At 41.1% G+C, this 26,866-nt stretch overlaps 1 protein-coding gene across 2 annotated transcripts in view; it reads left to right on the top strand.

The window, feature by feature from the left end:
- Nucleotides 1-26,866, top strand: part of SNX30 (sorting nexin family member 30) — a 46,595-nt gene that overhangs the window by 15,047 nt on the left and 4,682 nt on the right. For both annotated transcript variants that reach the window (XM_015849851.2, XM_015849852.2), the window contains 6 exons: nucleotides 4,372-4,560; nucleotides 10,697-10,807; nucleotides 15,115-15,273; nucleotides 18,382-18,577; nucleotides 19,206-19,405; nucleotides 23,980-24,066. In XM_015849851.2, coding sequence (XP_015705337.1) covers nucleotides 4,372-4,560; nucleotides 10,697-10,807; nucleotides 15,115-15,273; nucleotides 18,382-18,577; nucleotides 19,206-19,405; nucleotides 23,980-24,066 — 942 coding nt within the window. The remainder of the gene's footprint in view (nucleotides 1-4,371; nucleotides 4,561-10,696; nucleotides 10,808-15,114; nucleotides 15,274-18,381; nucleotides 18,578-19,205; nucleotides 19,406-23,979; nucleotides 24,067-26,866) is intronic.

The following is a 26,866-nucleotide window of genomic DNA, read 5'->3' as shown; positions in this document are numbered from 1 at the left end:
AAGGTGCCGTAAGATGAGCCAGTGGGGAAGAAGAACTGATGTGGCTGATTGGGGAACACTTTCTGATGCTCTGTGTGTGTGTAGGGGGGGGGGGGGGATAAAAATAAAAAAAAAATAAAATAAGAGAACTACAGCAAACTACAGGCCTGTCAGCCTAACCTTGATGCTAGAATCATCTTAAGTGAAATTACACGGTGTGTGCAGAACAACCTGAGGATCTGGCCCTGCCAGCGTGGGTTCTTGAGTAATGAGTCCTGCTTTACCAACATAATCACCTTCTTTGACCAGGTAACCCTCCTGGTCGATGAGGTCTACCTGCTGATGTAGTCTGCCTAGACTTCAGCAAAACCTTTGAGGCTGTCTCCCAAGGTATTCTTCTGGGAAAGCTGACAGCCTGTGGCTTGGTACACTTTTTGCTGAGTAAAGAACTGGCTGAATGGCCAGGTCCAGAGAGTGGTGGTGAATGGAGTGAAATCCAATTGGTAACCCATCATGAGTGATATTCTACAGGGGTTGACACTGGGGCCTATCCAGCTTATTACCTGTATTGATAACCTGAATGAGAGAATTAGGTGTACCCTCAGTAAGACTGGAGATGACACCAAGCTGGGAGGAAGTTCAACATGACTCTGATCCTGGCTTGGCTGAATTGGTGGTAGGTGAACAACTGGACTAAATGATCTTAGAGATCTTCTCCAACCTTAATGATATTATGACTCAGACCTAGTGGAACCACTTCTTTCAATACCAAGCTCTTGAGGTGGTACTTCATGTGGTCTAAGCTGTTGTTTAAATCTAAAGTCTCCAAAAGGATCCTGTGGACATGAAGGAGGGAGAAGATGAGATCAGCTGGAAACTGACTCATTCTACATTGCATATGCAGGCTTCAAGTCTATAAAATTCAGCTGAAGTTTCTTGAAGGATTTAGGATATATTTGTGGACAGGCTAATGAGTCATAGTGTTTGGGCTGCGTAATCCAACAGATAAATGTGAAGCTGCTTCCTTACCAAATAGCAACCTGTATAGTTGTCATGGCTCATGGATCTAGAGCAGACAATCAGTTCCTGTTTTTGCTGCATGCCAGGAAACCAAATCCTTCATTCTAGTGTCATTTCATGCATCCAAAAGTCTGGGTATTCTGATAAGTTCTGTAAACTCCACAAGTTTGTGAAGAGTCTGATTTATCAGTAGGTAGTTGTAGGACTGTGCACAAAAGATTTGACCAGTAGTCACAGGTCTGGAGATCTGAATGTCGAATTATTTATGCCATAGGTTCTAATCCAGGCCTTGCTAGACCATTACCTGATCTGCTGCCTCTGCAGGTGGTAGTAGTGACTGTGGTCTGAGGGGGTGAGGAATTTTTCTTATTTACAGTAGAAAGAGGTTTGAAATCTGAGGAAATCTTCCAAGATACTTGCTGGGACTTGAAGAGTCTGTAGACAGAACCTGTCAGTCATTCCATTTGCCTGGTCACCAGAAGCTGCCTCTTCACATCGCTGTTGTGGTTCTGCTCTGATTCACGGCAGGATGACTCTACTGTATCAGGTGCTGCATGAAAAAGGTTCTTTTCCTATAAAGAGCTTTGTAAGCAGCAGGTGCCTGCTATAACTTGGATTCTGCTGATCTCATAATGCAGCTAGGTAATTAAAACAGTAGCTACCTTGTCACACCAAAGATGAAGCTGATGCATGAGTCCCTAGCACTGAAGCCAGACTCTTTTGTTATATGAAGCATTTTAATATTAGCAGTATTTTAAATGCTCTTGGGTATGATAGTTGTGCTGACAGGAAGTGCAGATGGATGCAGATTTCTTTTCCTGCCAAGCTTTGCAGGACTGACTCCTCTTTCTGTGGTAAAAGTAGGCTAGAACAGATGATGCAGTCTTGCTTCCCCAACTGCAAAAAAAATCCCGCAAGTCCTGTGGAAGAACGCCAGTGCCAATTAACACGATGCAGAAGTGCTCTGTCTCAGGATTACAGCCTGAGACAACTCAGATTGGAGGGCCATCTGCTGTGACACTTGAAAGCCTACCTCTTTTTAGCGATGGTTTAAGATTTCAACAAAGGGATTTGGCCTGCTCCTAAACAAGACTCCAGCAGTTCCTTATCTTGTGCTTGGTGGCTCCACCCATTGTTAAGGCTTTTCACTTGGCCTTCAGCTGCTGAAACCCAGCCAAACAGCAGTGCATGATGCCAGCCCTGACTGAATGGGGAGAAGTTTTTGCCCTCAGAGGTGAAGCTGTATAGCCTAGTAGTATTTTAAATACCTGCTTCCTCTGTCCTTTCTCCAGTCACAGTTTGCAGCCCTCCAGCTCCTAACTGGAGGTGGTGTAGAAGTTGTGCTTAATCTAGATTGAAGCATTTCATTCAAGGCTGAAATTGGGTAAAAGTATTCACAGCCTTTTTTAAGACCTGAGATGTTCCATAGAACCAGTGACTTCAAGAACATGCTCAAGTAGACTGGAGTGGATTTCAGCCTTCACAGTCCTCTGTCCTGCTTAAAAAGTGTGAGGAGTGTTAATATGGTTATTGTAGTTTTCCAGCATAACTGGTGAGGAAATTTCTCATCTTTCTGCACATGGCCATGTGTTTCACCTTTAGGCCTTCTTCCAGTTGTTCTAACAACTTGATGTCAAATGACTGTAACTTAAAGAAAACGGTGGAATCTCTTTAAGTTGCCTTTTGGAAGGGTTTTTTACAGGCTTTCAAGAATCTCCTGTTTGATCAGTTTTAAACTGTTTCCACAGTTAATTCATTTCCATACTGGAAGTTTAGAACTTGCTGCAGTTCTGGCACAATTTATCTTACACTAATGCATATTGCATATGGCCAGTCAAGAGCTGCCTGTTCTTTTTGGAAGTAAGAACAGACTTGTCTACAGCTGCTGCAGTATCCCAGGGATTTCATTGCTCTTTACTGTGCTCAGGCAGATTTGCCTGTCTGGCTGAACTGCAGGATTTCTGTAGCCATCTCCTGCTTCTCATCTTACCCTGACATTTGCTTACTCTGTTTTCCTGATTCTAGCAGAACTTCTTTTTTCTTCTGAATTGTTGTGGCATTGCATCTTCCTGTTTTACAGGTTCCTTCTCTATTGAGTCTGAGCCAAGTGCTTCTTGTGTGGTTCAGGATAGCTACCTCATATATGAGCTGGCAAGTTGTGCCATGTTCATCCTGCTCCTTTGCCCTCTTAAAAGAGCATCTTAGTCCCTACTTTCTTCTTCCCTACTGAACTCTTAAACAAAGGAAGACTTGAGGATGAGGACTACCCTTGTCCAGCTAGAACATAAACCACAACTGTGTAAGGAATACTGATGAGCAAGTGGGATCTTACTCAGAAATAATTCCTTAGATAAAATTACATGTTTCGTTTAGCCACATAAAGACTAAATGGAGCTGGGGCTAATGTGTAGTTCTTTAACTGAACGCTATTAATTGAGGTGCTGCTCTAGCTGTAGTGATATTTTACCAAGTCTTGCAATCAGGGGAACCTTTGTCCTTGCAAGGGAAACATTCTATGTATAGCATCTTGTGCTATTGGTTTTAAAAACAACAAAAAATCTGCAACAATCTGTCTTCTCTGTAAATAAGAACCTCGAATTTTAGTCTCTTTTTTGTTTTGTTTTTAATGCTGTGGTTGTAATTGGCTTATATCAAATTCTGAGCCTTGAAGATGTAGGGATATACGAAGTTCTATCTAAAACCCCTGTTTTCTGCTTTTGGATGGGTTTTAAGGAACTATAGACGTCCCAAACCCTCATTGTGCCTCAGCCTAATATGGCTGCTTGCTGGTTCTTTTAACTTCTGTTTCCCCTATGCACTGGATGATAATCTTGTAATTGGGGACAAAGACCTCCAAGCAAAGCACATGGGCCTTAAGACTCTGGAAGGGTGGTGCACATAGGTACATCCACTGAATTGGGTGGGAAGTTACAGAAAGTCTCCAGAGGGGAAAGCTGACTGGCATCACTCAACAGAAGTGTTGCCACTTCACCCAAAGCCTGTCTTACAAGTAGATCTCCTGGTTTGCCTTGTTGCTGTGTTTTCTGAGTTGGTTCAACAATATCTCTGATTTCCCTTGGAAATAAACTGGTTTGCTTAGCACTAAGGGGAAGTAGGGTGATGATGTGCTTTCTTTTCAATTTATGGAACAGCTTCACATTTCTTGAACTTAACATTCAAACTGCAAACTTGGGAGGATGCCAGGGTGTGCTGGGAGGGTCTGATCCTTGAAACTGCTGAAAGAAACCGTGTGATAATGGCCAAAAAGAAGTATCAGTGAAGCTTGTCAGAAGCATATTGAAGAACACTGCTTTATGGTGAATCTCTTCATTTATCTAAAACTTTGTGATTATTTATTTATTTTCAAAACAGGATCTCAGTCTACCCAACGGCACACCAGTTGACACTTCCAGCCCAGCATCTTCCTCATCTCTCCTCAACAGGCTGCAGTTGGATGATGACTTGGATGGGGAAACAAAAGACTTGTTCGTTACCGTTGATGATCCCAAAAAACACGTATGCACAATGGAGACTTACATCACGTATAGGGTTACAACAAAGGTACTAAGCAACATACTCCTTCTCTACTGCTTTTCTTCTTGGAAAGTTTTTTTGTTGTTCGTTTTGTTTTTGGAGGGAATGCTCTGGATGTTGATGCCTTGTGTTCTATCTCTTTTATCTTATGGACTGGAACTTAATGTCTTTCAGTACCTTGTAATAAATGTATTGATGGTGTGACTTCTCTTACAAGAACTGTTACTACTTCAGTATGTGAAGTAATATAAAGCTTTTAATGTGTCAGCTTAGATCTTGTCTCTTTTTGTTAAACAGAACAATTTGTAAACTTGAAAAGCCAGTTTGTTTAGCTTGAAAAATTTTCATACAAAGTAATCTGCCACCAATTTAATTTGAGGTACCTCTGCTTGAGGGAAATTAACCTGCTTGCTGATTCACTGGTGGTCTTCACTCATTTTGTCTATTGTGCTCTGAAATTCTTTAAACTTGTTGCTTAAATGTCCATCACGCTTCCTCGATCATCTGCTTATCTAGATCATAATATTGTAATTTTCATCCTTGAATGTAAAATAGCTTCCTTGCAGTTGTTGGCTGTTAGAACTAAGTAGTGTTAGAATGCTACTGTATCTGAAAGTATATGAGTTTTTTTTAAGGCAGTGTAGGCCAGCCATTAATGTGACCTAATTATACTTAGGAAAAGCACACTGAAAAGCCTATTGCATTCACAGCTGGAACTTTAATTTCTGTTAACTAGAAGTTCTCATTAGCATCCACTTTGAGTAATATTGGCATCTTCTTCTTTGAGCACTTGTAGCTATCTAATGTAAAAAGTGTCTGCTAGCTTCACTATGTTTATACCTTATCCACTTGTCCAGAAAGATTTACAGCATGCAAATAAAAGTTCCACTCAGAAGTTCCACTTCCAGGTTGCACCAGGGAAAATGTGGTCTTGAAAATAGAAGCAGCTCTTATTGCAGGTTTAACATAGGCCTGCCATTCTTAATTGTTTCATCTTAGTCTTGCAAGAAATAATGTATCTTAACTGGAAAATTCTAAGTATTAAAGGAAATTCTTACATGGAGTGACTTAGCCTTTGGCTTTTATAAGATCAGAAGGAATAGGCTGAAGACCTGATTATTCTGTCAAGATTAACTGTCTTTGCACAGCGGTACTCTTGTTCTTCTGCTTGGAAATTTGTGTTAATACAAGGGCTCCCTTCTTCATCATAAAATCATAGGATGGGTTGGATCGGAAAGGACCTTTAAGCCCATCCAGTTTTAGCCCCTTGCTGTGGGCAGGGTTGCTGACCATTAGATGAGGCTGCCCAGGGCCCCATCCAACCTGACATCGAACATCTCTGGGAATGGGGCAGCCACAGCTTCCTTGGGCAGCCTGTGCCAATGTACCCCAAGTAAGGAATTTCTTCCTAATGATTAACCTAAATCTCTGCTCTTCTGGTGTAAAACTGTTCCCCCCTTGTCCTGTTACTATTGGTTGGTCTGGTATCCCTCCTGTTTATAAGCACTCTTTAAGTACTGTAAGGCTGCAGTTAGGTCTCCCCAGAACCTTCTCCAGGCTGAATAAGCCCAGCTCCCTCCTTTCTTCATAGGAAAGGTTCTCTAGCCCACTGATAATCCTCATGGCTCTCTGCACCTGCTTCAACAGCTTCACTTAAACCAGAATCTAGAAGGTGGATAAGGCATTTACCTTAGAACAGATGTGTTAATTCACTGTTGCCTTTTTTTCTTAATCTAAAAAACCTACACAGATTTTATATCAACCTATCTGTCTGTTAACACTTGCTTTATTCTGCATCTCGCTGTAGCACATAATGCTACTGTATTGTAGCATTACAGTACTATTTTAAAACAATGCATTATTTATTCTTATCAATCACCTCACCTATTTGAGTTTATTACTTATTCTTGTAAACTTCTGGCTAACCCCTTGAGTCAACAATCTAGTCTTCTATTGTTTGAAAAATCTGGTTGGAAGTTTAACCGTATTAATGGCTTGTACAAACAAGTCTTCTTTGATGCCAAGGTAATTGCCCAGCCAGCCACTGTAGCTGAAAGCAGTAATTAAACATGGCAAAAGCTGCATAGGAATAAACCTTAGATGCTGTAATGAGGGTAGGTGGTGATGTTTCTACTTTCAGATTGTAGTTCATATCTTTACAGCCAGTCTTGTTCCAGTCATCTGAGGGGAATGTAATTATCATTACTGTAACACATGCTCGAGTCTCTGGCTGGAAACCACTTAGAGAAAGCATGTAACCTGACTGCAGTAATATTTTCCTGTTTGCTTTTTTTCCCCCTTCTTTTAGAAAGGTCTTCTATTGCGACAGCAGAAACAGAGGTCTTCCAGTATGCCTCAGACTCCCTATGTACTGACATTTTTGTTTGCAGATAGTGGTGGCTTGGGAAGGATCTAGAAAGTTTAGTCTAACAGGCTTGCATTGAAGCTGACCTGAAAAGTATGGAGTTATCTTGGTCTTGCTTGTATTCCTGCTTTCACAGCTTTCTTCTTACAGCCAAGTAGTGTTTCTCAGCAAGTCTTATGGATTAACACATTTAACAACAGCAGAATAAGAATCCCCTAAAGAATGGGGCAAGCAAGTCAGACCTGACTTTGCTGGCTGTTTCTCATACCCTGTTTGCAACCACTGTTGCCTTTCCCTTGCCATTCTCTGTTTGTTTTTTTTTTTAAGTAGCATTTTTTACTATGGCTACAATACTAGCATGGGGTAAATATATTTAAAATGTTTAGTGAGCATAAGACCAGAACTAGAGTGAGGAAAATGATTACTTGTATATAGTTGTCACAGACTAGTATTAGGTTTGGCTGCTAACTCTTTTCAAGAAAGAAGAAGCACCAAGAGTTGGTGTTTCACAAAATCACCAAGGTTGGAAAAGACCTACCAGATTATCCAGTCCAACCATCCACCAATCACCACTACTTCTCACTAGACCATGTCCCTCACCACAACGTCCAAATGTTCCTTGAACACCTTCAGGGTCGGTGACTCCACCACCTCCTTGGGTGGCTCATTCTACTGTCTGACTACTCTTCTAGAGAAGTAGTACTTCCTAACATCCAGCATGAGCCTCCCCTGGTGCAGCTTGAAGCCATTCCCTCTAGTTACATGGGAGAAGTGGCTGATGCGCAGCTCACAACAACCTCCATTCAGGTAGTTAAAGAGAAGAATAAGTTCTTCCCTGAGTATTCTCTTTTTCAGACTGAACAATACCAGCTCCCTCAGCTTCTCATATGGCCTATGCTCCAGGCCCCTCAACAGCTTTGTTGCCTTTCTTTAACATGCTCCAGGGCCACAATGTCTTTCTTGCAGTGCGGGGCCCAAAACTGAACACAGTACTTGAGGTGCAGCTTAATTGCGCTTCCAACAAGATGTGAAAGTCTGTAACCCTTCCTGCTTTTTGACAAGTGAAACTGAGCCTGGAATACTGCAGTGCTTACTTAGTGGAACTGTGCTGGAATCTTCAGTAAATCCCTGGAAGTGTCTTACCCATTATTTTTGGGAGGCTGAGGTCTGCCACATCAGTTTCTCAGATTCCTCTGGGAAAAACTTGTCCTTGAAAAATGAGATTTATGTATTTAGTGAGAAAGCAGGAGGAATATGACTCTGTCAAAAACCTAGACTTCACTTGCCATCCGTGGGTGGTGGCAAGACCCTCTTCCATTCTGTGAACAGTCTGGAAAAAGTAAGTTGTGCCAAGCTAATGAATAACCATTCTGAAATCCAAATTCTTTCAGCATTAGTGAGATGTGGTTAAAACCTTGAAGGGCTCTTATGTTCTGTCCAAATAGCCTTTGAAAAGCTTATTTGCTCTCTAGATCTGACAGCTCATACAGCAAACGCTGAAATGCTGATGAATATGATGCATTTTCATTTGGCTCCTTTTGAAGAACAAAACCTGAAAAATGGAAAACTTTACAAATCTATTTGTAACCTAAAGGCAACAGGGACAGTTTGCTGTAGATGAGCTCTAACTGATACTAAGGTTGTAGATTAGGACTTATCTTCCTTAAGCTCTGCCTCCCTTTTTCCAGATGAAGTAGCAACTAATGGTTTTCTGTAACTGTTAGCAGAACACTTATTAGTAAGGTTCTCAAAGCTGGCAGACTGGACACTGCACTTTCATTGTTGTGCTACAGGGTATGGCAGTGTCTTGTGTAGACATCTCAATTACTCATCCACCCTATGATCTCTTTTCAGAGGACTTTACCCTCTCACAGCCAGTTCACACAAGCTCTCTCTTCTATTAAATTGTTACATTTCATTTCAATTTCAGATGCTATTCTGCAAGGTGAAATACAGCTTCCCATTAACAGGACAAAGCAGTCAGTTCTGGCTGGTGAGGGCTCTTCACACATGTATGCTTTATCTTATTCTAGTGTACCAGTGCTCACTGTCTTACTCCAAACCATTATAAATGTGTCATATAAGGCACTGAAAATCTCATTTGTGCTGAGGCACTCTGCTGTGTTAAAGAAGCTGGTGCTGCTCTGATATGTAGCTGACTAGAATACAAATCCACAGTGGATATCTAAGTCTTGGCAGTCCCTTATTCACAAATATTTACGTTCCACTAATGAGCATTCATTGTGTTAGTGTATGTACTTAAATATACTTCTTACCATAGCTACCAAATCAGAACAGGGATGAGGTGAGCTTGATGTCTTCTGTTCTAGAAATGAAAGGTACAAAGAAACAGAAAACAAACCATTTCTTAGGTTATGTTATGGTAGCATATTGTTCAGTGTATACTAAAGCTGCTGTTGTGCTGATGGCATGCTAAGGCTGCTGGTTCTTTCTAAAGAGATTGCTGGCTTAGAATTTGCACAGGATACCCTGTGGGGATTGGTAGGCAGGTGTGTAGTTGCTGGAGAGCTGGAACCATACAGAAAGCAAATGAAATGATTAATTGTGTTTAAAGGGTACTCACCTGGCTCTCTCCAGATAGTGCTGTATGTGGAAGTTGCCATCAGTCTGGAAGTAAATACAAAATCACTGCTGGAATTTAGCATGGCATTCAGTGGCTAGGAGTAGCAAAACAGCCCAGTGATGGATACAATGGTAGTTGAAAGCTGGGGGAACTAAAGTGTCTTCCTAAATGCAAAGTTTTTGATGTCTGGCTGTAGATGTGATGGTGCATTACCAACATGCAACAGTCATTGCAAAATGGTTTTGATGTTGCTGCAGATAACTAGGTATGACTCCTTAGGTTTCTCTGAGTTGTACTTCTTGGTGAGACATTACAGTAAGGACTGTCTACCTTCCAGTCAGGATTATCTGCTACTAAGTTCTTTGTCAGAATCCCATAGTTAGTGACCAGTTTCTTTAATGTTGGTAGGCAGCTGTAGTGTGTACTGTGTAAGCAGTCCCATGTCATTAGCTTTCTATTCTACAAACTGTTTAAAGACTTAAAACATTTGCCAACAGTTTCTCTATGTACCTGTCTTCTTCCTCAGACTTGTAATGGCAAGTGTAACTCCTTGTCTTAATGAATGGAAATTTGAATTATTTAACTTAATATATTGATGCTGAAATTTGGCATACCCCGTGTGAATGTCATCTAGACAAACTGGTTCCTTCTAGAAAATCAACAAAACTTTTCCTTCAGTAAACTTAGCAATGCCTTATACTCTAATCTTATAGTAATGAAGGCGTTTAACAAGCCTGTGGATTCTGGAATACAGAGTAGTGGTGAAACATTCTTCTCCCACAGTTAAACTACTTCACAAGTAAACAAGTCATGAACTGTCTTTGCTTTTAGTTCTTGATTGCTAAGTAGTCTCGTCCTTGTAGTGAAGAAGTGCATTCTCCTCAAACGTGTGACTGCCAAGAGATTAACATAGTTCACAATATTCTCATCTTCCCAGACTGCCCCCACAGAATTTGAGAATGTGCAAAGTAATGCTGATAAACTTCAAGAACACATCCCAAGCACTCATTTTTCTTATTGTTGACTTTACCTCTGCTTATAAGGCCAAAGGGCATTTCTTTCATGCAGCTTCTAAACTTCATTTCGGGGATGGAGCGTACTGCAAGGCTTGTCTGTCCTCATCCTTACCAGTGATGGCTGTGTTGTATTGCTACTAAATTTTGAAGTTGAGGGGTTTTCATGTGTACTAAACTTATCCTGATCTTATTTTGCAGACCACCCGAGCTGAGTTTGATTTGCCAGAGTATTCTGTTCGCCGGCGGTACCAAGACTTTGACTGGTTGAGAATCAAGCTGGAAGAGTCACAGCCAACACATCTCATTCCCGTAGGTAGTAAGCAAGAATCTGCTGTTAAGGAAGTTGTATATTTGTCTTCAAAGAGTGTAACACTCCTTTAGCTTAAAATACAGCATTTTATTCAGTTTTCTGCTACAAGAGTGAGAAGCTCTACTGATTTTTTGGCTGATTGAGAAGCTTTAACTTCTTTCTTAAGTGCAGCACCTGAGAGGTGAGCTTTGGCAGCCTCCTGCAGGGAAAAGGCTGATGACAACACTTGTCCAACTGTAAGTAGAATGTGCTCAACTTGCTTGCACAATTATTACATCTGAATTCCTGAGTATGAGGCCTTAGAAAAGTTACACAGGTTCTTCAAATCTTAGTATCAACATTCAAGTTTGTCTTTTGAGCTGATTTTAAAGGGTATGTTTCAAGACCACTTGTTTTAGCATTTAAGAGCGCAGACTTGGAGATCTTAACTGATGGCGTGGCAGCTATTTCATATGTTCAGTAGACAGAGGTTTAGCTAAACTACTGCACCATTTCTGTCTCTGAAGCTTACAGGCAGTCTGATCACTATTTCATATGAGTGGACTGATAATGATCTTTAGCAGTCTGTATTTCATTTTTTACAAAATGTGGAAAAAGTAGGAAGACTGTGTGATCATGCCATCAGCTCTTCTGAGCAAGGAAATCCAGGAAGGTCTGTAGTAGGTCAGTTGTCAGGAAATAACAACACTCTTAACATACCTTCACTTGCCCAACTGATATGAGAGCAACTTTGTTTTATGCTCTCTCTCCCTCAGCAAGGAGTAGCTTGTGAGAATTATTCAGTTAAGCTGTACCAGGAGCTATTTAAGTTTTTTAATTTTCTGAGACATGCCTCCAACTGGAATAATAGTTCTGTCTTTTGAAGATAAGCAGTATTTCACAAAATTACATTACCCCAATGCCTGGCACCAAAAAACATTTAGTGAAGGGTGGGGAAAAAGAGAGGAAGGAGTGAGCCTGTCCAGGGTGGGGAGAGTTAATCAGTTTCCCAGTCCTTTGTCTGTTCCTGTTTTCTGAATAGCTGAAGATGTCCAGGTTAAGGTTCTGTGAATTTCTAATTGCGGCCTGCCAGTGCTGCCTCAAGCTGGCATACTCTAGCAGCAGAAGGTAATTTATAGTAAGGGAATCAAACTGCTTTTCTGTGGCAGAGAATTTGATACACACTGGACTGGATGCTTTCGTACAAATAGCACAAGTTGGTCTAATATTGAACACAAAACCTGCTACAGAGCAAGGCAGTCTCTTAAGTGTGCCTCTTCTAAAATGTGTGGAAACAGGTCACCCTGCCTTCTTGGTCTGCCGCTGTGCAAATTCACTGTGGTAACGGTGATGGACTTGCCTCTTAATCTCCTCCATACAATGGTGTGATGGGGAGATTGTCGAATGTTTTATGTATTCATTGCTTACAAGTGGATGGAGAGTGGAGGCTAATGGCAGTTTGAAGTGTACTGTGACTCTAGTGTATTCTGAAAGGATGTTTCCTAGCCAAACTAGGAATATCTGTATTTGTGAACTGAGGTGGTGCAGTCCTTGCACACCTTCTGTCAGACAAAATTCAGGAAGGGGATTGTTTTCCTTGGTAAGGCCTAAAATCTTCCTGTAAAGGCTGATGTCTTCCTGGTGCAGGGAGTCTTAATAGCTAATGCTCAGCAGCCCAAGTAAGACTGAATAGGGTTGTTTTTTTTTTTTTCCTCTTTCGTTACTAAGATCTGAGACTTTATCTCAGCTGTTATTTCAAGCAGCTGTTAAAAAAAACAAAACAAACTGAGGTCAATTTCTGTAAAGGTAAGCCTTTAAGATTCCAAGGATCTTGTCTTTGAGTGGTGGTGCTGGGGTCCTTTGAGCCATTTCTGATTGCAGTAAACTCTGCTGCCTGTGAGCCACACAAGGAAATGTAGTCTGTTAGTTAAGGGAGAGAAGAAACACACAGCAAAGATATCGCTTGCTAGCTGTGTGTGCTATTTCAGATGGACCTCTGAAGGTCTACTAAATAAAAAACTAGAGCTGTAGCTCACTGAAGTGCTTACTGTAATTTCTTGTCTTATGCTCTGTTTCTCTTGTTTTTGGCTGCTACAGTGTGGCCAAACTCTGTTCTCATTTGCAAGTAGTTTCATGGCATACTGAGCTACTGAAATGGGTTAGAGTTATACTGAAAGTAGAATTTAGCTGTTAAATTTGTCATGTACCTACAACTATGTCTCCACTTGTTACTTTCCTTTGTAGTTGAACTAGTAACAGTAGCTTCATAGCCCTGTACTTTCAGAGCCTGTTTGATAAGGCTTAAATCTAGGCTTTTAGAAGGGGAAATTAAATAATGCTTCTGTGCTGTCTTGCACTGAAATGTGAACATCAATTTCTGAGATGTGAATGAATGCCATAAAAGAAGCAACTTGAATTATAAACAGTATTAAAACAAGAAGATTAGGACTCTCTGTGGAGCAGATGTCTTCAAGAAAGCTGTCCAGCTCTTCTGTTTCTGGTTTGCTGGATCTTGCCAAAGGCTAAATGTCCTGCTGGCTGGGCTGTATCGTAGACACTTTCATCTAATTTGAAGTATGTGATTTGATATACCAAAAACACTGTTGGGTATAATTTTATGCGAATCTTAAAGGCTCAGTGTTTATGTAAAGCCACCTTGCTTGCAGAAGGAAATCCTATATAAATGAACCAGCTTAATGCAGACAGCTAAAGTCATGTTAAGTGGCAGAAATTGTAACAAAGATTCTGTGGTTCTCAAGTTCTCAGACTTCAGTTGTTATTCTGTCCCATCTTGGGTGTCTGTCAGAATGGGAGCTCTGCAAACTAGATGTCCAGCTTGTCCTTTTCCTCAAGTGTGTTGAGCTAGGGGAGTGATTTTTGAAATGCAGAGTTCCAGCTAAAGCATACAAAGCAAGGGAAAATAATTTTTTCCTCCCTGAAGGCTACTGCAGTAAGCATTATTCATCTGAAAAAAATCTAATTAAGAGTGTACCTTATATTGATTTAACTAAGATGATTGATATGAATGTTCAGGGTAATGAGACAAGCCTTCAATTACACAAACTGGTTATAGGGCTGTGGTGGGAGCTGCTTTTATGTTTGTTTATTTTTATTGTATGTTTGGAGGTGCAGTCTTTATGTATGTATTCTACAGCAGCTAGAGGAGAGTGTAAGAAGTATTTGCATATGCTTTAATTTCTTTGAATTATTTTGGCCACTGGTTTGAGGTCACAAAGAGCCCTTATAGAGGAGAACCATTAATTTATTGAATAAGATCACCATTGCTAGCATAAGAGCAAGCAAGTTATCTGGCTGGGCAACCTTTCAAAACAGTAAAATGCAAAGTGTGATTTTAAAACAGATATTGGTCTTTTGGGACAGTTTATGCTGTCTTGAATGAACAAAAGCAGAAATTGTGTTTGAATGCAGACAGTCATGCTGAGGCTGAAGCTTAAAGAGCTAGTCTGTCCAGAGGGATGCTTTGAAGTGTGAAGACCAAGCATAAGAAGCTAAATACAACAGAACTAATAGTCCTTGAGGCTGTCTTAAGCTTACATGTTATGTTGAACTGCAGAGATGAACTGGTGGAGGTGAAATAGAAGTAAGGTGAAAGAGTGAATGTGTTGGCAGACATTTGTCACCTACACAGGCATGCTCAGGAATGCTGACTGATAGATGACCAAGGGTGCAGTATGGCAGCTACTTCAGGAAATGTCTGGCCTGGTCTGCTTGAGCATTTGCCATGACAAACTTGTCTGTATTCCTTTGATCATTGAAGTTCTGTCACTAAGGCTAGAGGCTCCAAGACTCTTGAATTCTACAGAAAAGCCCTGTATAGGAGCTCTAGATGTAGATTAGAGAGGAGGTGGAGGAGGCAGAGTTGTTAGGTTTTCCAGGTTACCTTGAAATGAGCCACGCTCTTTGAATGCTCATTCTCAGTGCGTGCATGCAAGCATATATGTGTATCTATATGCATGCCTTTTACTGTGGTGAATGGTGCGCAGCTGTTCTGGTGTCCGCTTTAGAGCTGGTGCTCCATCATGGATGGTGGCTGGAGGAAAATGCTGTAGGCTGTCCTGGAAGTACTTAGTGTGCTTAGTACTAAACCATAGTAGTAGACTCTGCTGTCTTATGCTGAGCTGCTAGGATTAGGCCAGAGTTACTAAAGTATGATTCAGAGGAGGGGTTGCATCCTTTTTTATGTATGGTCCCTATTAACAGAATTTCAGTTCCTGTTGAGAATGGAGTTAGATTGTTTAGCATGTTTCTAACTACAAGTATTTTTTTGGGTCTTTTGAATCTTGTGTGTTTTGTTTGTCTCTCTCAGCCACTTCCAGAGAAGTTTGTGGTGAAGGGTGTTGTTGATCGCTTTTCTGAAGAGTTTGTGGAGACGAGGAGGAAAGCATTAGACAAATTCTTGAAGAGGATAACTGATCATCCGGTGCTTTCTTTTAATGAGCATTTCAACGTATTTCTCACAGCCAAGGTAAGCAGGTGACATCCAAACCCAGTCACTGACATGGACAGCAGAACAGGCTCCTTTGCAATCTTTTCTGAAATAAAAGTAAGGAGTTGTTAATAAAACTGTATGTGTGGGGCAGAGCTTGCCCTAAAAGACCAGGGTCGTGTGGGGGACTTTTGATGTTACATCTGTGTTACAACTGTTCTGGTTTGATTTGCTAGAAAAAGTGCAGACTGCAGATAGAAATCCTCTTTTCCAGATGTGCTTGTTCTGTATCCTTGTATAGAGGCCCCTTAAAAGTGTATTCTGAAGTGTACTGCTGTGATGCAAGAGAGATTCAGAACAGAAAAAACTGTAGGCCATGTAAAATCCTCTTTTCAGGGTGAACAGGAGTAAAAGAGGAAGAAAGATCTCTTGCACAAAAGTTTGCAGATTTGGTTGTTTTTTTTTTTTCCATCCTGGTTCATGCTTCTATGCTGCTTGCACTTTTTGCCTCCAAAGCAAAGGGTGAAGACTCCATTGTTGTTTGTTCTTGGTCAATAACTTCATGCTCGTCTTTTGCACAAAGCACCTACGAGTAATTTTCTTTGTCTGTCTTTTGAACTGCATTTTAAATAAGCTCAAGGTTGTTAGGGTTTGACCTAATAAGTGAGGAGAACTGCAAAAGCATATTTCTCCAGTGTCACATAACACTACCTCACTCAAATGTGAATCTTAATTTGAGCTCACTTTGATGCTCTGCTTGATAGTAATGTGAGACTCAGTCTCAAATTCCCTTTTTTTTCTTCACCCCTCCACTCGTGGTGAACGTTGCATTTTTAGGCTTGCTTTAGCAGTAGGATTAGCTCTTGATAGTTAGGCATGTGATAGACTTGCTCTGCTTTTCAGTTGTCAAAGCATGATGTAAAATACTTAATTGTTTAGTTCTCTTCTACCATTGTTTCATCTTTGTAAAATGAATGTTAAAGCCTTTATCCTCAGCCCTGTGTAATATCCTTCGCTTGGACAATATGGAGAGTCTAGGAATATTGGGAGAAAAGGAAATGTTTTCCAGTCTGTCTTTGGTGCTAGTACATTATTTATTGTAGCAATGAGAGATCAGTTCACTCTATTAGGACTTCAGAATTTAGTTATTGCAGAAAGTCCTGGCTGAGAAGGGAAAACAGCCTTTCTTTGAACTTCCTGTTTGGATTAGTAAGATGGTAGAATGCTCAAAAGAATCAGTTTGTTTTTTTTTGTTTCCGATGCCTACATGCACGTAACACGTCAAACAGACAGAGGGCAAGAGTCAAGGAACCACTTCATTTTGAATGCAAACATAATTCAGAATGATTGTAGCTGTTGAATGTTAGGTTATCTTAATCAGATTTAGTTTTATGTAAGTACTTGAAAAGAAATAGCTCAGTGCATGTTTTGAATATGGAATTTTGTATTCTTTTTTTCAAGAACATTTAAAACATAATTAAGTAATCTGATTTTTATGCTACCATATATTGATTCTTGGTCTCTGTAGGTCTGCTCTGTTTGGAAATTTGTCTTTGTTATGCTGTTTCAACTCTTCAGCAAGTCTTTAAGTTGAATAGTGTCCCTTGATGGAACAAGTAAAGTGCACAGTGAATGGCATTTTGCCCAATTAAGACTACATTTTCTGATGTGCTGTCATCAGAAATCCTCTGAAGATTGTCAGTATACAAGCACTAGCTGTGCTAGTTTCCCCAGGCTGTACTTTCTCCTCTGTACAGTCTTCTTTGTCCTGTCAGACTATACAGCTAGTGTATAGTCTGAGAGGACTATGACATGCAATCCATAGCTCTGTATTAGCCTATCAGAGCCAACTAATGGATGTGCATGATGCTGGTATTATAGGCTGTGTCTTAAATGTTTGCTGTGGTAGACAAGTTCCTCTGTGCTGCTCTCACTCTTCTTTCTCAACAAAACTGGAGGAACAAAATACTTTGAGTTGAAATAGGCAGTGAGAAAACTCACCAGTTACTAATGTAGGCAGGACAGACTCAGCCAAAGTAAGATGAATTTAATTTATTGTCTATGGGTTAAAGACTAGAGCAGTAAGAACTAAAAGCAAACTTAAAACCACCTTCCTATCCTTCCACCCTTTTCTACTTTGTATGCCTGAGTAGTACAGGGGAGTGGAGGCTGCAGTCACTCCATAATGCACAGTCTCTACCACTCCATGGTCACTTCCTGCATGTGGGTCCCTCCCATGGATGCAGTCCTTCCTGCAAGAGCATCCCATAAGCTGCAGCTCTCCAAGCACTGCTCCAACACAGCTCCATACCACAGAGCCCACCCTTCAGGCACTGCTCCACATAGATCCCCATGGGCAGCAGCAGTTCCCCTGGGCTTCTTGCTCTGCTCTAGGCTGCTCTCATTGAGCTGCAGCTCTTGCTGAGAGTGCTTTTGCCTCCCCCAGGCCACATCCACTGCTGCACCGGGGTTTTCTCCATGGCTGCACTGCAGGGGGCAGCCTGCTCCAACATGAGCCTCTCCTGGGCTGCAGGGAGCTTCTGCTCCATACCTGGAGCACCTCCTGTCCTCCTGCACTGACCTTGGGGTTAGTGGGGCTGCTTCTTCCACATTACAGACTTCTCTCTGTTGTGCAGCTCTTTTTTCCCTATCTTAAGTTTTCTGTCCCGGAGCACACCCAACGTCACTTGTGGCTCAGGTCGGGCAATGCTTTCTGAAGCAGCTGGGACTGGCTTTGTTCTGACATGGGGCAGCTTCTGGGTTCTGCTCACACAGTCCACTTCTGCAGACACCGTGTTAGCAAAACCTTGCCATTTAAAGTTTACTGAATGATTGTCAAGAAGTCTTGATGGAAATAGATCTGCTCGTGTCACTGTGTCCCTGGTTGCAATGCAGGAACATGGGAAAGTCCAGCCACACACATTGATGGGGACACTTACTACTCACAGTATACCCCATACCATTCTCCTGGATGGTATATTTCTGTCCAGAAGTAGCCTTGAAACTCTGCTAGGTTGTCTGACTTGTACAAGGTAAGGTTTTATGTCCAATGCTACATGCTGCATGTAATCTTTTGCCTTTGCAATGTTTGATCTTTTGCTGTACTGGTCTTGCAACACTCAAATATTGTTTGTTCTTGCCTGCCAGGATCTTAATGCATACAAAAAGCAAGGAATGGCATTGCTGTCAAAGGTGGGGGAGTCAGTCAAATATGTCACAGGAGGTTACAAATTAAGAAGTCGTCCACTGGAGTTTGCAGCCATTGGAGAGTATCTAGACACATTCTCTCTGAAACTTGGTACCATTGACAGGATAGCACAGCGGATTATCAAGGAACAGTTGGGTAAGGACTAATGTGTTCAACTTTTATACTTCTGGGTTGTCAATCTTTTTCTGGTTGGTAGCATTGCTAGCATAACCTCAACGACTGTGACATGTAATGAGCCACACAGAGCGTAAATTCTAATGCCTCTTGCAGGTTTAAAACAACCTAACACAGTATCTTGTCTTAGCTCAAATCTGAACGTTTTTAAAGTTACTCTTGTTATGTTAACCTATTTTCTTACTGATAGGTATTTCTCAGAGGGCTTTTGGGAAGAAGAAAGCCTGTAGATTTTAGCTGGAAGAGTACTAGTGGTATTCTGAAGATGATAACCTTAATGCATTTGTCTTGATGAAGCAACTAAGTTTTACATGTATAAGATATGACTTTGGCTTCCATACAGAAGTAAATATTTATGTGTACAGAAGTATTCAGGAAAAGTCAGCTAAGCTGGTGTAATGTGGACCAGTCTCCCCCATGCAGCTGTGGAGCTCTGATGATTAGGATGTTATTACAACACTAGACTGCTATGAGAGTTAACGTGTGCCAAGCTTGGTCATAATTTCTTCTTTTTTAATGTAAGTGTTTGCAGATACTTTTGCCCAGTTTATTCTCTGTTTTCATTTTCTTTTCCCTTTTGCATCTGCAGAATACTTGGTGGAATTACGAGAATATGGACCTATTTATTCAACCTGGGGTGGGCTGGAGGTTGAGCTATCAGAGCCACTGGAAGGAGTGTCTGCATGCATTGGGAACTGCTGCACAGCTCTTGAAGAACTCAGTGAAGATATGACGGATGACTTCCTGCCAGTGCTTAGGGAATATATACTGTACTCGGAGTCAATGAAGGTAAAGGGAGCCAAGTGACTGAGGACAGTGCTGTTTTGTATTCATGGAGTGATGTCAGTGTGTTAATTCTCTCTCAGGGTGAGAGCACTTGGTGGTGGGGGAAAGAGAGAAGTAAATGGTTTAATTAGGATAATGGTTTTGTAATTAAGTAAAAAAAATAGTAATGTTTAGTAGCATGAGTACTTGCATGGGTAACGGAATCAGCTCTGCTATTCAGCCACCTAACATAGAGTGCATATAGGATGTTGAAAATCGACTCCTTTAGCTGTCTTTAATCTTCTCTTTGAGATGTTATAACATCAGGTAAAATCTTGGCCACTGGTTTGTTGTCTGACACTGCAGGGAATGTCACATGAGGTTTCTGTCACTTGTATGCAGCAGTGTTGTATGGCTCCTTTTAGATCCAGGAGTCCAAATGACAAATAAGGCTTTTCCTCTCTTCTCTATACATTAGGCAGGATGTGTCTGTCCAGCTTTTAAGTTCCGCTTATCAAATAACTGCTTAAAGATGTTCATCTGTGACTTTTTGTCTTGATATCTTGAAAAACCTGATAACTTAAGCACTTATGTGCAAGTAGTAAGCATTAAAAGCTACTTCACAGTGGTATTTTTCTCTTGAAGTAAGCAGTGATTGCAAGTCTTATTGCATGGCAGAAGGTTTACTGAAACAGACCACTCTAATTTTGGCTGCTGGCGCTTCTCACCACACAACCATGGAACAGTGTGCATTACTAATACCCTCTATAGAGTACTAACAAATTCCTTTGAGTACTTTCTTTTGGAGCAGCCATTATGAGAGCATGATGTATCCTCCTTTGTTGGAAACCCAGTATGAGCACGTTAGTCCTCCCTCTTGGTCATCCTATACTTCTGAAACTGAGAACTGGAAATACTTATTTGCAGATTTCTCTTCTTAGCTTCAAATGGCTGGCTGCAAGTCTTTCTTGCCTGGCTTAAGCAAAGTATTCTTGGACAAGGCTTTGTACTCATTTTCTCAAGCTACCATTTGTTTTCATACTATTTATAGCTATAGGTAGATCTAGTGTAAGTGTAGGTGCATTTCCTTTGCAGTACCAGAATGCTTGGAGATGAGGCTAGAATCTGGGATGTTCAGGTTCCTTCTGTAGGAGGGAGTATATGTGTATTTAAACAGGATGTGAAATTAGCAGAAAAAAACTCTTAGCCCTGAGCATCTGGCTTTTCATGATACAGATTCCATGTCCAGCTGGAAATGGCATCTGAAGTATCAGACTGATTTATATGTGGTGTTTTGCACAAATGTATAGAGAAGTGAGAAAGATTTATTTTAGGTTTAGGCACTCCTAGATGGTAACAAAGATACTGAGTGCATTCTCTGGGTGAACAGTCTAGCTGCGATACTCTTTTTTTGTCTTTTTGCTGCAAGTCTTTAATGCTGCTCTCTGTGGTAAGTGTTCTTGAGCTGCCTGAAGTACCTCTTCAGTTGAAGAAACCCTTGCTTTGTAGCTTAATTTCCATGCTGTTGACTTGACTTTCAAGTGCCCTAAAAGATTCTCTCCTCCTGTCAGTTTTTCTTTTAGTGGCTGAACTTGCTCATTGTGTTGGTGCTTTGGAATTAGTTGGATGCAGTCTGTATTTGCAAAATAAAAGTTCAGTAAGGATTATGTTGCTTAGTGTCAGGCTTGGTCATTTCACTACCTTTATCACATCTGAAATCAAGAATAAAAACCCTTATAGGTAATACTGCTCCTGGTTTCCATCTCTGCCAGATACCAAAATTGAAATCTGTCAAGCCATACTAAGCGCAGTTTTCTTATTGTAATGTAAATCTCTTAGTATTGACATGGTAGCCAGCTACAGCACCGTGTTGCCAGACTTGATGAAACCAAGTAACTGAAAATGAGGTTTCTCATGGAGTGCAAGAAGCTTTCTCTTGAAAGCACTGTCCTCTTGGTGAGAAGTGCTGTTCATCATCTGCTTTGAAGCCTGCTGTGAAGTGTCTGTGTAGACAGCTTTTGGAAGGGGTACTTGGGGGAAGGTAAGTTTTTGGGCTCTAGTAATTCAGTGCAAACTTGACAGCTTTATCCACTGCAAGTTGCACCCTAGCTGCGCAGCTTAGAAATCTGGTTTGTGGTGCTGTCTTGAACTGGGTGAATGCCTCCTTAGTGGAAGAACTGCCAGGTTCACTTCACTTTTTTATTTTTAGCAGTGAGTGCTCCCCTTATCTTCTTAAGGAGCATTGTTTTTACCTGGTGGGGTCAGCCTGAGGGAACTATACCTACAGAGGCAAAGCCCAGAAAGCCTGGTTGAATTACCCATGAGCTCATTCTAGGAAAGCCACATATCTTGGCTCTGTATTCGTTTGAAAGATTTGCAGAAGTGGATAGAGGCTGGGATTGTGGGCTTGAATTTAAAATATGTGTGGTGGAGGCTAGGAGAGACCTTGACTGAAACACTAGGCCACACATGAAATGGCCAGATAGTATCTAGAATCACAGAATTGTAAGAGCTGGAAGGGACCTCCAGAGATCATTGAGTGCAACCCCTCTGCCGAAGTAGGTTCCCTATACCAGCTCGCACAGGTAGGTGTTCAAGAGCCTCCTGGACGCCTGTCTGTGCAACCTGTGTAGGGAACCTGCCTTGGCAGGGGGGTTGAAGTTGGTGATCTCTGAAAGTCCCTTCCAACCACTACAAAACCTGGCACAGATGTGTGGTAGTGTTTTTTGTCATATGCTGGTGTTCCATGGAGGTATGTGCAGAGGACAAAGTCAGCTCTAAATAATTTAGTGCTGATGCTAAAATCATACATGAACTCTGTATGCTTAATGTGACCTGAAAGGCCTACCAGGTGATATCGTTCTCAGCTGTGTGCTTGGACACCACTCCTAATGTATTTATAAAGCAAACAGTGTCTGAAGACTCTCTTCAAAGGCGTGCAGTAAATGAGGATCCTTTGTGAGCTCTAGCTGCAGTAAGAGGGTACATGCAGTGCAAGTGGGTAGCACCACAACATGAGAAAAGAGGCTGCTGGGAAACTACTGAAACTCTTTCAAAGGTATAGATCAATGTGGAATGTTTTAACTAAATACAAATTGAAGAAGGTCCTATATCACTGAAAGCAGGCTGTCTTGTTCCTTGTACAGTGACCAGTGGTTTTGTTCTTTACACAGCTGAAGTGGGGTTTGTGACTTTTTGTGTGGTGTTTTTTCTGGTTTTTTTGGTATTTCCTTCTCATTGAGGCTTTAACAATCAAGTGTTGCATAGGTAGCAGTAAATCTGGTGTTACTCAGTACAGAGCTCTTCTGAGAAGCTGCTGAAGTGTAATGCATTAATTGGCAACTGTGAAGAGATTGCCTGGGGCTGCCTGAGTAAATACATCCTCTCGCATATGGGACAAATAAAAGGGAAGGCAATATTTTTCTCATTGCTTTCAGGTCAACCATTAATGGGTAGCTAAAGCTGTATTCAGAAGCATGTTGCTAATGGTCCATAGTGGGCACTTAAGGAGAAATGAAATACTTGCCCTTTGAATCTACTCTGTCGGTGTGTGTTAATCATTGGCTAATGCACGTTCAGACCCTGTGTGCTTGCTCCGTGTTCATGGGGGCTGAATGCAATTGCTTGAAATGGTTATTTTTCTGTGAAAATAGTCTCAGTTGATTCAGACTTAAGGGGCACTATGAAGTGGAAAATCAGTCAGGTTTTTGTCACACTGATAGCCTCAAGGACTTGAGTACTGTTTCACATAAGTGCTTAAGCTGTGAAATGGGGGAGTATATCATGGTTTTTCAAAGCAAGCATGACTGATAGCATGTGTGCTGTCCTGCCCCTTTCTTTGTTTTGGTTTGGTTTTGTGTTTGTTTTTTTTTTTTAAACCTAAGCCAACAGCAAATTTGTGAATGGAGAGTCTTTCCAGGTATCATGGGCTGAGGCTTTAAAGAGTAACGATTGCAACATCTCCTGACTCTCCAGCAATAGTTATTCCTTCACTCAGAATGGAGTTCCTGCAGTGGTGACCTTAGGAGGGAGGAGGGAGAAGGTGATGATTAGCGGGTATAACGCTTGTTCATTTTGGCCAGATCTTACGTGTTATACCTTTTTAGTAGTATATATCCTTAAAAAGATTAATTTCTATTTGTTGTTTTTATACTTCAAGCCTGTAACACAACTGTAGCAGAGAACTTGGCTTGTAGATGTAGTAGAACATAAGAATAGACTCTTTTGTTCTCAGTTCTGGTAAGCCTCTGTCTGTAAAATGTTTACAACATGAAAGTCACACGGGTGGTTCAGAGCTTTCACATAAAATGTGCTTTTCATAAGGTTAATTCTTTTATTATTAAAAACAGCAAACCAAAACACCCAAACTGCCTCCTTGTCTTGAGAACTGAGTTTTTATCTGACCCTCTAATTGCTGGCGAAAAAGTGTTCTTTACTTTTAAATGCTGCTTACTAAATATTGTAAAACAGGACAGCATACTAAAAGGCAAATTTAGGACTGAGTTATCACTTCAGCTGTAAAACTGCAATTTCTTACAGACAGGAAGGGGAATAAGCAAGAGCATCCCTCTCACAGTTGTCTTTTCTCTTGCCCATAGAATGTGTTGAAGAAGAGAGACCAAGTTCAAGCAGAGTATGAAGCAAAACTGGAAGCTGTAGCCTTGAAAAAAGAAGACCGTCCAAAGGTTAGAACTTCACGTTACTCTGCAGAATCAACGTGTGCTTCCACTGCTTTCTGATAAGTGAAGAAGTAGAGACTGCTTTTTCTGGGTCTTGCTTCCTCTTTCCAGCATAAACACTTTGGGGCAGAGAAAGAGTTTGGTGGCAGGCTGGTGCAAAATGAAGACCTAGGTATGAATGTATTTAACCTTTTCTGGAAATGTCTCTTATTACTGATTTCCCACCATTTAGAGAAGGGTGGCTCTGACCCATGTTGGAGCATCTAGTTGGACTGTTCAGTAGCTATGGCTTTGAACGATGGTTACTAAGCAGTCTCTGGTAATTTTGGTCTACAGTTGCTGAATCAAGTTCCTAGACACTGGCATCACTGAGCTCTACCATATGACTCTTGTGTTGCTCCTTCTTCTAGGGAGACCTTCCCTCGTGGTGCTGAGCTTGTGCAGCAGGGGTCACTGGGTGACAGGTTTTGGCAAGACTTCATGTACTTAGCATTGGTGAGGCCCGACCTTGTGTGCTGTGTTCAGTTTTGGACACCTTAATGCAGAAATGACATTGGGGTGCTGGAGCAGGTCCAAAGAAGGGCAACAAGGCTTGTGAAGGGCTTGGAGAATATGCCCTAGGAGGAGCAACTGAGGGAACTGGGGCTGTTTAGTCTGGGGAAGAGGAGGCTGAGGGGAGACCATATTGCTCTCTTTCAATATCTGAAAGGTGTTTACAGCAAGAGTGGGGTCTTTTCTCACTGGTGACAGGTGACAGGATGAGGGGAAATGGCCTCAAGGATAAGTTTAGGTTGGATATCAGGAAAAATTTCTTTACAGAAAGGGTAGCTAAGCACTGGAATAGATTCCCCAGGGAGGTGGTTGAGTCACCATCCCTGAATGTGTTTAAAAACTGTTTGGATGTGATGCTCAGGAACGTGATTTAGCAAAGGGTTGTTCGAGTTAGGGTAGTATGGCTAGGTTGTGGTTGGACTTGTTGATCTTTAAGGTCTTTTCCAACCTGAGTGGTTCTGAGGCTCTTTGATTCTAAGCTTGTGTGCTTATGCTGCCACCTGCTTTCTGCGTGAAGAGTACTGCAAGAGCTGTATCTTGTATCAATGTTATTTTGAACAACAGTGAAAGCAGATTTTGTCCTTTCTGCCTGGGTTTTTTGGCTCTCCTCCATCTTTCTGTTAATAACTGAAGAATAAATTCTAATATTACAGGTACTGTATAACAATCTTAAAGGAAGGTTAAAGTCTTTAATTTTGAAACTGAAGAGTACAGACTCTTGGAAAGCAGCCCTTTTTTCCAATCTTCAACCTGTTTTTGTCACAGACTCTGACAAAGGTGATAGCAGGACAGCTTGGATATCTTCTTTTGTCTGCTCCAATTCTGATTCATGTGGTATTACTGTTACTTCTGAAGTGCAGCTTTGTATGTGTAGGTGTTCTAACCTGTTCTGTATATGGAACCAAATCTATCACATCCGCTAAGCCAGCTGAGGATACTGGGTACTGATTTCTGTCAAGATCCTGGTTCAGTAGAGCTGGCTAATTTTGCTAATCTCTCACCTACTAAAATGTTTTTGAAGCTCACTTCTTGGTAGGATTATTGTGTAAAGTGTTAACATTGAAATAGCAGTCTTAAGAATTTTCTGAATTTTTACATTTCCTCTCCAGAGTACCATAAGCATATCTTTTGGTAACTTCTTGTACCTTTTTTCTTAATGTAAGACCTTTACAGTGCATTGAAGGGGAAGCTGAAAAAAAATTTAATGGAATTCCTTGCATGTTCATAAAATACCAGCATACAACTTTTAGATTCTTTCCAGCCTGAGTGGAATGTTATTATCTACAAGAACTGATAAGTTAGAGCAGTTAGCAATGCATCTTACATTTAGCGAGTTATCATGGCTATAAATTCCCAGAAGCTATAAACAGAATAATAACGAGCTAGCTTATGAACTGAATGTCATGATGGCATTTATGTCCCTTTCAGCTTATTTGGTTGATTGGCAGAAGTTACCTTAAGGTAACAAACAAACTAAACCAAAACAAAAAACCCACAAAGCAAACCCAAACAAAACTAGTTCTTGATCATTTCTTGTTAACTTCTCCCAGTGGAGGGCATTCTGGGGCTCACATTACATGTAATCAGACTGCCTCAACAGAACTCCACTGATATCATTATGTGGTTCTCAAATCAGCTTAAAACTCAGTGGGCTATAAATACAGCAGGCTTGTAGGGCTGCTATAAATGTCTGTCAGGAAGTATATGATGAAGTTTCCACCAAAAGCATTGTGTAGGTTCTTCTGTATGTGTGGTGTTAAATATTAGAGTAACAGTGCAGAGTCTCTAGTTTTCCTGTTGGTAAGCAAAATGCAGAGGAAAAGTGCTGCTTGTGTTGGAATGTTTTTACAGTAATTCAGCTGATAGTGAAGTGCAGACATTTCCTTTTAGCGAGGTAAAATCCACTCCTAATAACCTAGGTCTGTCTTTCTTAAGGATTTGTAGTGTGGTGATTTGTGGGAACAGTGAATATGGCAGCCCTGACTTTGAAGTGAGAAGTGATTGTGTGTGTTTGAAGGGGGAAAGGCCTGTGTTTCCAAAGAACAAGAAGAGTAAAAATACCATATACATATACTTAGAACTCCTGAGTAAGACCAGTGTGTATGTGGATGCTTCAAGAAGTCTGTGTAAACTTAGTTGGAATTGCTATAGTTCCTCAGTTAGAACATGCACAATCCATCTGCTGATGACTGGATTGTTCTTGTCGCACAGTCCTTTCAACCTGAGGGAGAACTGTCTATGGGAAAGAATGCTG

This window comes from Coturnix japonica, chromosome Z (assembly GCF_001577835.2).
Source record: "Coturnix japonica isolate 7356 chromosome Z, Coturnix japonica 2.1, whole genome shotgun sequence".
Lineage (NCBI taxonomy): Eukaryota > Metazoa > Chordata > Aves > Galliformes > Phasianidae > Coturnix > Coturnix japonica.
Note: the sequence above shows the minus strand (reverse complement) of the source record. Positions and strands in the feature narration are given on the sequence as shown.